The following is a 9,114-nucleotide window of genomic DNA, read 5'->3' on the forward strand; positions in this document are numbered from 1 at the left end:
TCTGAGAAAGTCACCTTTATTGTTTGTGGAAAGGGCAGGGAGGTGGGGAACGGGGGGAGCCATCATGGGGATACAAGTCCCCCCAATGTCCCTGGGAAGGCAGGTCTAGGAGACCTGTATCTGTTCCCCCGCCCTGAGAAAAAGGAAAAGGTTAACCCAGCGGCCTCCAGGTACTCCCACCCTCTGAGGGACCCAGCCCCAAATCCTCCCCGCCCTCCCGCAGATCCCCAGTGCTCCAGGTAGAGGGCAGCCTTGCCATTCTGCCTCCAGGCAGTAGCCTGGGGTCAAGGCCTCCAGGTGAGCCTGAGCGGACCTGAGAGCCTCCCAAGTCCCTGCCGAGGTCACTCAAGAGGTAGCCGTCCCCTCCTCAGGCTGGGCAGGGGCTGAGGGCTGGGGCTGGCTTGGAGCTGACACCGAAGGCCTCTGGGGTGGAAAATCCTGAGGGGAGACAGGGAGGAAAGGATGGAGGTGCCACTCAATCCCCTCCATCCCATGGGGGCACTCAGGCCTCCAATTTTCCAGGATGCTCCTCTCATTTGGGGCTCTGGGGCATAGGATGGGGTGGGCTGTGGATGGGGTAGGGGTGCCCCTCAATCGCCCCATTCCTAGTGACCTGGGCTTCTGAGGGGTCAAAAGGTAACCCTGACTTGGTGAGGTTCCCGGGGCTGTCTGGAGCAGGACTTCAGTGTCTGGGGGACCTTCGGGCGGGGGTGCCCACCTGTATCTGGCAAAGATCAAGCAGGCTGCGGATGCCCACCAGGCACCAGAGCTCGCCCAGCAGGCAGATGAGGATGCCCAGGAGGTCCAGCCAGCGGCCCACTGTCAGCAGCAGCACGGAGAGACTGCACATGCGCACCAGCACCGTCTGGACGTGGCTCTTCAGGCCGGGGCGCTGCCGCTGCTCCTCTGCAAACAGGGCCCCCGTCACTGGCCACCTGCCCGATCCCTGCGACCCCACCCTGAGGTCCAGCTGAGTTGGGGCCTGGGCCTCCCAGCTCCCCCACCACTTTCCTCCCCAGGAAGGTGCGAGCCTTTCCCTCCACAGGCAGCCCCCCTCCCTTCCTCTCCACCCCATCTCCACTCTGCAACTACAGGGCATTTCTTCCTCCTGGGCCTCACTGCCCACCCAGGGTCTCGCCCTGGAGTCGTCCTGACTCTTCGCTTTCCTGCATTCCCACGGCCGATCCATCAGTGAGCCCTGCAGGCTCTTTCTGCTTTCATCTCTCAAATCAGCTTTCTCACTGGGCCCCTGGCTTCTAGTCTAGACCCCACAACTCAGCGTGTACTCAGCAGCCAGTAGCCTTCTAAACACACTAACAAGATGGAATCATTCCTCTGCTTATAATCCTCCCAGGACATCCCCCTGCATCTGGAATAAACTCCAGACTCCTTACCTTACAAGGAGGTCCTGCCCCATCTGATCGGAGTCCACTCTCCAACCTCATCTCAGGCTCGCTGCCTCCAACCATCCCAGTCTTCTTGTGGTCCATCAAGCGTGCTAGGCTCATTCCCACATCAGGGCCTCTGTATCTCTGCCCTGTTTGCCTGACTGCCCTTCCTTGTCCTGTCTCTTTGGCCCCATCCCTACCCTTCAGCCAGGTGGCTCCTCCTCAGGCCCAGATTTGAACAGGTCACTCGCCCCTGCTTAAAACCCTACAACAGCGTCTGAACAGACTGCCTCACCTGGCTGATGACAGCTCTCCATTGGGCCCCTGTGAACCCGGCCAGCCTCGTCCCCTCCCTGCTGTTTTCAGGCCTTGAGTCACCTCTGGGCTTTGGTACACATGATTCCCTCTGTCGTGATCTCTCCCCGGGGCTCCTGCTTATCCTTGAGGCCCAATTCAAGTACTGTTTCACTGGGCTCACCCTGCACCCTGTACCCTTTTCTGTTTACTGCATGGCTACTGTTACCAGACTGGGTGCTCTGGGATGGCAGGGGCCAGATCTGAGTGTCGTCGTCCTCCCCAGGGCCTAGCACGGCACTGGGCCCGGGGCAGACGGTAGGGTGTGAGTGTTGAGTGAATCGGCTGCTGCCCGTGGCCCTTACCCTGCATGTAGATGACCAGCAGGGTGTAGCAGATGGTGAGAGGCGTCCAGAAGCGCACGGCCTCCGAGGTGGTCAGGAAGTCCTGGTTGATGAGGGCCACGGCGGCCAGGTTGCTCACTATAAAGGTCACGGCCAGAGTGCGGCCCAGCAGCCGGGGGAGGTGGTGCGCGCCTGCCAGCAGGCTCAGGCAGACCCCACAGTAACGCTGGCTGCTGTGCAGCTCGTAGAGCCGGCAGACGTGGTGGCGGAGGCGCTGGGCACCTGTGCTGAGCAGCGCTGCCAGCCCCAGGCCCAGCATCAGGTTCAGCGTGCGGTGCGGGGCGCCCTCCTGCAGGAAGCTCAGGCCGCAGGTCAGCCCGCAGCCCAATGAGTACTGGCACAGCAGGTACAGCTGTAGCTTCTCGGTGCCCCTGGAGCCCTGGGTGGGTGGGTGGGGGGACAACGACGGGGGCTTAGGCCGCTCATCACCCTGGGGGGACCCAGAGGGTGTCACAGTACAGACGCTCCACTCTGTAGGAGGCTGGAGCCTGAAGGAACCTCAGGGATCGTTCCCAAAGAGGAAATATTGCCTTCAGGTCAAGCCCACTGGGATCGTCTCTTTTGTCTTTTTAAATTTATTTTTTGGCCAGGTCATGCAGGCATGTGTGATTTTTAGTTCCCTGGCCAAGGATCGAACCCACCACACCCCCTACATTAAAAACACAGAGTCTTAGCCACTGGACTGCCAGGGAAATTTCATCACTGCATCATTTCTTTCAGCTTAATTTCAGTCATGGTTATTACTTGGGACTGGTCTGCTGGCTGAAGAGTGGCAGCTCAGAGCCTTGAAGAACTGGGTTCAAAGCCTGACTCTACTTCTTGCTGGTTGTTGACCATGGATAAGCCCCTCTGCCTCTCTGAGCCTTAGTTTCCCACATGTGAAACTGGGATCCGAGTGAACTTTTACCCACTGTGGTCACAAGGATGAGGTGATGCGCTCAGAGCATCTAGCACAGTGCCTCGGTGCTTGGAAGCTCCAGACAGCCTCGAGCTGCTGTGTTATCTTCTTGGCCTGGGGCTGTGTCCACTCTGAGTGGAGACTGGGCGTTGGCAATCACAGTTTTGCCAATTTTTTTATTCCGGGGTGAAAACCAGGGCTCAGGGCCAGGCGGTCCTCACCCACCACCTCCCTGTGGTCTCACCTTGTCCAGGGAAAGCAGCATGGAGACAGCCCGGAGGGAGAACTCGAGCACTACAAGGGCAGCCACCCGGACCCCCACAACGGTCAGAATCAGGGCCAGCCCTGCCAGATGCACGGTCTCCAGCGACGCCCACCGGGCCTGCAGCCTCTGCTTTTCAAGACGAAGTTCCGGGTGGCTGTGGAGACAGACAGGGGCGCGGGCAGAGGAGACAGACAGAGGGTGCAGAACCACCAGTCTGGTCCCTGGAGGGGGTCCCGGGGCTCCCAGCCACTCCCTGGGGTGAGGGAGGGGCGGCCTTTTCCTCCCGGCCCTCCCCTCAGAGACCTCTTCTCACTGTGGGTTTCAGGGCGCAGGGGAGGTGGGCACTCACTTGGCACAGCCCACGAAGAAGTAGACCTTCAGGAGGTTGTTCAGGATGAAGACTGCGCAGGCCCCGACGAGGCCTGACGGGGGCAGTAGGGAGGGGGGACAGTGTGGTAGGGTTAGAGGAGCCGGCAGGCAAGGCGGCGGGATACTCCAGGTGGGTGGGATCCTCCACGTGGGTGGGATCCTCCACGTGGGTGGGAGCGTCGGGAGCTGAGCAGGTGTCCGGCAGGGGGCGGGGCTGAGGGGCAAGGGGGAGGCGCTCACCTTGCAGGAGGGCGTCGAGGAGGCCGGAGCCCCAGTCGAGGGAGGGGAGGCTGGGGAGCCAGGAGGTGGGGGACAGTAGGGAGAACATGGCCACCGGGATCCAGCCCAGCCTCCGGCCAGGTCTGCACCGGAGAGACCGCAACGTCACCGCCACCGGGCAAAGGTGATGGAGGCGAGGGGAGGAGCCGGGAGGGGTCAAAAGCCCAGGGGAGGGGAAGGGATGAGAGCCAGGGCCTTAAACTTTCGGGGCTGTGAGTTAAGACCGCTGCCCAGGCGCTTGCCATTTGGGCAGCATGGGGTGGAGGGCATCCCTGGGTGGGCTGGTGTCGGTCCTGCTCGAGACTGGCGCCCATTTTTCTCACCCTCCTCTTGGCCTTGCACCACAGCGCCTTCCTGAAGCCCCAAGCCTCATCTGTCCTTCCTCAGCCTCTGTTATGGGTTCTCCCTGTCGGCCTGAAGTGTGGGGTTCCCCGCTCCGCCCAAGGTCTGGAAGGGGGCTTCCACCCCCCACAGCCTGAGGTCTGGAAGGGGACGGGGTCCATCCCCCACAGCCTAAGGCTTCGCTTTCTCAGCCTAAGGCTTCGCTTTCTCAGCCCAAGGCCTGGAAGGGGTGTCTCCCCTCCTACTGCCGGGGGCGGAGTAGGGTGGGGGGGGTGGGGCTGGCGGTGGGAGGGGGTAGCGTCAGGACCCAGCTCCAGGCCCTCGCCCCCTGCACCGCAGGGCCGCCCGCCGTGACGATCTTCCTCGTGCCCACTAGGCGGCAGGCAGGCCTCGCTTGGCCTGAGGGGTGGGGCCGCCCCAGTTCTTTTGGGTCCTCCTTTCCCAGATAGAAGAGCCAGCCGCGGGTTGGGGTTCTGGAGTCCAGAGACTGAGGCTGCCAGAAGTGCGGAGCCGTTGAAGTAGACAAAATAGAAAACTTTATTGGTTTGGAGTGTGCAGTAGGGCTGCGCCTGGGGAGCAGCTCTTTGCAGACATGGGGTGTGGCGGGCAAGGCAGTTCAGGCCACTTGACTTCAGCCAGTCCTGCCTCTTCAGGCACTCAGCGCCCACTTCTGTAGCACAAAGGTCAGTGCCTTAGGGACACGCCCATGGGGGGAGTGTGGCTGCAGCTTGGACAAAGAAAAGGGTCTGGGATGAGGATACCCAGCTCTACTACCTTGAGGAAGTTGCTTCCTTTCCTGGGACCTCAGTCTGCTCATCTGAATAATGGGCGCATCAAGAGCTACCTTTCAGAACTGTCATGAGAATCTGTGCAAATGCCCACAGTGCTGGGCGTCTAGGAGACCCTCAGTAAAAACTTGTAGTTGAGGGGCTGTGTTGTGTCCCCTCCCTGACCCCGGATTCATGTAGGGAAGTTCTAACCTCAGAAGGTGACTGTATTTGGAGATGGGGTCTTTAAGGAAGTAATGAAGGAACATGAGGTCATTAGCCTGAGGCCTAATCCAATATAACTGGTGTTCTTTTAAGAGGGGATTAGGACCCAGACACAAAGAGGGAAGACCAGGTGGGGACCCTGGGAGAAGACAGGTGTCTACAAGCCAAGAAGGGAGGCCTCAGAGGAAACCAAACCTGGACAGGTAAATCTCCAGAACTGTGAGAAAAGAACATTCTGTTGTTTAAGCTGCCTAGTCTGAGGAGCTCTGTAATGGTGGCCTTGGCAGACTAACACAGATGATGGCCCCAGTGCCTCACGGTGCTCCCCAGGACCTCCCCACGCGTGCAGTGATCCCTCAGGGCCACTCCGGCCTCCGTGGTCCTGGCTCTCACCAAGGGCACACAGGTCGGGGGTGGGCAGAGGTGAGTTCCAGTTCCAGCTCTGACCCTTCAAAGCTACGTGGCTTTGGTCAAAGCACTTCACCTTTCTGAGCCTCCACTTCCTCATCAGCAACAGAGTTTTAATACCTCCCAGGACTTCCCTGGTGGCTTAGACGGTAAAGTGTCTGTCTGCAATGCAGGAGACCCGGGTTCTAGCCCTGGGTTGGGAAAATCCCCTGGAGAAGGAAATGGCAATTTGCTCCAGTACTATTGCCTGGAAAATCCCATGGACAGAGGAGCCTGGTAAGCTACACTCTATAGAGTCGCAAAGATTCGGACACTACTGAGCAACTTCACTTTCACTGTGTAAGCAGGTATGTGACCCAGCTCACAGCGCTGTTCACACCTTGGAGTAGTTATTGTGACGAGTAAGGCTCTGGGATAAGGTAACCTGGGACAGAGAAGGATGAACACTTCTGGAGAACGGAGTGGGTGGTGATTCCAGGTGGGTCCGCTGGCCCTGTGTGGGCCCAGGGGCTGGGTTGACCACAGCTGTTTGACCACACTCTCCCTGGACCTTGGGGCAGGGCCTGGGCCTGGGCTGGCTATGGAACAGCCATTCCCAGCTGCAGCGGGCCATCATGTCCTGCCAAGTGGCCGGCTGTGTTGGGGTGAAGGACACCGCCTAGCTGCCCTGGTGCTGGCTCCGCCTGGCCAGTTTCCGGAGTTCATCCCAGAAGAGCATGCTTAGGATAGTGTGGGGGCCCAGGCGCAGGTAGACGGGGCCCAGACCCTTGTAGAGCGCCAGGGGGCCCTCCTGCCGCCAGATCTTCACCAGGCAATCGGAGAGGCCGCCATATAGCTTGCCCTGGGGACAGACACAGGGCAGACATCACTGCAGGCATTGTGGGGCCCTGGCTGGCACAATGGCGTGTGTCTGTGTGAGGCCTTTGTGGTACTTCAGAAAAGGCACTGCCCCCAAGCTCAGCCAATCACATAAAGGTGTCCCTTTGGGCTGTGAAAGTTCAAAAGGGGCTGCTTCCTCCAGGCAGCCCCCGCCCCAGGACAGGCGTGGCTAGCAGCATGCAGGCGGATTTCATCCCTAACGCAGGCTGTGGAGGGCACCTTTGTGCTGGGCACATCCTGTACCAGGGTATAGGAGGACTTGTGTCAGTGAGGCTGTGGGCTCAGGCCTGGATTCCAGTTCAGGTTCCTCCACTTACGAGCTGTGTGACCTTAGGCAAGTCACGTGATCTCCCTGAGCCCCAGTCTCCTCATCAGGAAAATGAAGGTGGTTGTGAGGAGAGAATTAAAATGTGGATGTGAAAATGCTTAGCACATGCTTGGGACATGGGTGTTCAGCAAACAAGCCGAATTAACGTGTGTGCGTGTAGGTCACATGTCCGCATGTCCCTAGCCCTGGGTGTGTGTTTGGGTGTGTGTGTTGGGGGGGTGCTTGCCAGCACCCAGCCCTCCCCGCTTTATCCCCTGCTTACCCTGCCTGCCCCGTCCACTGGCTGATTATACAGCCGCGTGCTGACCACGTCGAAGGGGGTCATGACAGCAACCACAGCTACGCTGCTGATCATGCCCCCGGCCAGGGCCACCAGCCAGCTGTCCTCCGGGAGCCACTGTGGGGACATACAGGTTGCTGACCCCCGTAGCTGCCCTCCACCCACCCACGTGGTATCACCCCACCATCTCAGCACCTGGGGGCTGGAAGACCTGGGGAATGTGGGGCAGAGGAGGCCCCTCCAGCCACTCCCTCCCCACCCCATCCCCCCTGAGCTTCAGGGTCTACTGCCGACTCCTCACTCTTGCTGGACCCAAAAGCCAGGGTCATGGCCTGAGGGCAGAGCCAGGGCCCTCAGCTTTATTAAGGTGCCCTGTCTGTCACCATGCCCTCGGCTTCCCTGTGTAGGGTCCAGGTGGAGACGTGTGGGTATGATGCGGATCTGGACAGACAGAAAGAAAGAAGGCAGGAGCCCCCCACTACTCCTGTGTGTGGAGGCGGGCACAGGTGTCCCCAGAGCCTCACCTGTCGCTCCTGCACCCAGGCCTTGGCAGAGGCAAAGGTGGCCAGCTGAGCGGCCGAGCCAACCATGACCCGGGGCACGGCCCCACCCACGCCCCGCCACAGCCCTGCCAGGCCCTGCTGCCGCCAGATGGTCTCCAAGGCGCCCAAGAGGCTCTGTGGGGAGAGGGCATGGGGTCAGTGGGCAGCCCGTGCCTGTCCAGGAGCCCATCCAACCTGCCCAGCTCGGGGAACTCTCAGGAGAGACGGTCCCTACCTGGTGATGGTGTTGGTGCCCCACGGCCATTGCGGCCACCGTCTGGGCCTGCAGCTGCGTTTTGACCTGTGCGTGCAGAGGTGACACAGGGCCTGGGGATGGAAACTTGGGAGAGCCTGGAGGAGCTGTGTGTGTCGAGGGCGCCTCGCTGGGCCCTGACACCCAGACCTCCCTGAGCCCGCACCTGCCGCCTCCCGATGTGTGGAATAGGGCTGAGGGTGAGGCTCTGGAGGCAGCCTGCATCTGCATCAGGTGTGACCTGGGACAAGCTCCTTCACCTTCTCGCGACCTTTCTGCTCACCCTTAGAAAGCTGTTCTGAGAACCAAGAGCAATGACAGCATCCAGGCTTGGATAGGGGGCCCTCACTAGAGGGAGGCTTTATTCTTGCACAGGAAGACAAGGGACCTCCTGCCACCCTCCACGCCCTCCCCTGGCTCAGGACTGGTGGGGTGGGGCCCCCAGGGGAGTGAGGATCAGGGCCAAGCCCTGGTGTTCTGGACCAAGGGGCAGATTCCAGGCAGCCTGGGCGGGGATGTTCTGGGGAGCTGCCCCACCCAGCCTGCCCCACCCCACCTGCTCCTTAGAGGCCAGCCCAGGAGACTGCCGCCCCCATGCAAGCTGGGTCACAGGGTAGGGGATGGATGGAGACAATGCACTCACCAGGTAAGCAGGGCTCCCCACGAAGGCTCCCAGTGCTCCCGCCACAGCTCCTGCAACCACGGTGCCTCCCGGCTGCTGGCTGAGGCCAGCCTGGCACGCCAGGCTGTAGCAGTAGAAGCGGACACCGTTCATGAGGCCCTGGTAGAGGAGGCCGGCAGCCAGCCCCTTCTGCAGCCCGCACAGCCCATCTGCACGAGCCACCGCGATGACGGAGGCCACAAAGCCCCGGTAGAGCCGAGGGTAGGTGCCCCGTGCTTGCAGCTCCCCCTGAAGCTGCAGCCGCGTCTTCACTACCTCCAGGGGGTTGGTGAAGACACAGGCCAGGCAACAGGCTGAAGCACCCAGCACCAGGTCCACAGCTGGGGGCACTGTCTCCATGGCCTCAGGGCCAGGGGCCAGGGGGTGGGCACAGGCCCTGGAGTGGCGGTGCTTAGGCTGTTTTCACCCTGTCAAGGCCACAGGGCTGGGGATCGAGGGAGCCTGGGGCCATGTCTTGGAGGGCAGAGGTCTGGGTCAGAGAAGCCGCTGGCTGCCAGGCAGCTCCTGGTCT

The 9,114-nt window shown here is 60.9% G+C and overlaps 2 protein-coding genes across 3 annotated transcripts; both read right to left on the reverse strand.

Moving 5' to 3' along the window:
- On the reverse strand, window positions 1–3,993 carry TMEM82 (transmembrane protein 82). Its single transcript, XM_027975867.3, has 6 exons — window positions 3,859–3,993; window positions 3,599–3,671; window positions 3,229–3,403; window positions 2,048–2,465; window positions 719–906; window positions 1–438 (listed from the first exon to the last, which is right to left on the reverse strand). The coding sequence occupies exons 1-6, from the start codon at window positions 3,944–3,946 to the stop codon at window positions 346–348; spliced, it is 1,035 nt and encodes a 344-aa protein (XP_027831668.1). The 5' UTR covers window positions 3,947–3,993; the 3' UTR covers window positions 1–345.
- A 765-nt stretch (window positions 3,994–4,758) lies between these two features.
- SLC25A34 (solute carrier family 25 member 34) lies at window positions 4,759–9,114 on the reverse strand. 2 transcript variants are annotated; one of them, XM_042257433.1, is made up of 6 exons: window positions 8,859–9,114; window positions 8,565–8,667; window positions 7,904–7,995; window positions 7,651–7,803; window positions 7,109–7,243; window positions 4,759–6,480 (listed from the first exon to the last, which is right to left on the reverse strand). In XM_042257433.1, the coding sequence occupies exons 1-6, from the start codon at window positions 8,940–8,942 to the stop codon at window positions 6,298–6,300; spliced, it is 750 nt and encodes a 249-aa protein (XP_042113367.1). In that variant the 5' UTR covers window positions 8,943–9,114; the 3' UTR covers window positions 4,759–6,297. The 2 variants fall into 2 exon arrangements, with proteins under 2 accessions (XP_042113367.1, XP_004013843.2); XM_004013794.5 differs by having other exon boundaries at window positions 7,904–7,969; window positions 8,565–9,114.

The sequence above is a fragment of the Ovis aries genome, chromosome 12 (assembly GCF_016772045.2).
Source record: "Ovis aries strain OAR_USU_Benz2616 breed Rambouillet chromosome 12, ARS-UI_Ramb_v3.0, whole genome shotgun sequence".
Lineage (NCBI taxonomy): Eukaryota > Metazoa > Chordata > Mammalia > Artiodactyla > Bovidae > Ovis > Ovis aries.

Bases quoted from the DNA above. Each gene is read 5' to 3' on its own strand.
- SLC25A34 (XM_004013794.5), bottom strand. From the start codon at position 8,942: ATGGAGACAGTGCCCCCAGCTGTGGACCTGGTGCTGGGTGCTTCAGCC. The intron at 7,970-8,564 runs GTGAGTGCATTG...CTGCACGCACAG, and splicing joins TGGGGAGCCCTGCTTACCTG to GTCAAAACGCAGCTGCAGGC. The intron at 7,244-7,650 runs GTGAGGCTCTGG...ATGTCCCCACAG, and splicing joins CCTGGGTGCAGGAGCGACAG to TGGCTCCCGGAGGACAGCTG.
- TMEM82 (XM_027975867.3), bottom strand. From the start codon at position 3,946: ATGTTCTCCCTACTGTCCCCCACCTCCTGGCTCCCCAGCCTCCCCTCC. The intron at 3,672-3,858 runs GTGAGCGCCTCC...TGCCCCCGTCAG, and splicing joins CCTCGACGCCCTCCTGCAAG to GCCTCGTCGGGGCCTGCGCA. The intron at 907-2,047 runs GTAAGGGCCACG...CCCTGTTTGCAG, and splicing joins GCTGGTCATCTACATGCAGG to AGGAGCAGCGGCAGCGCCCC.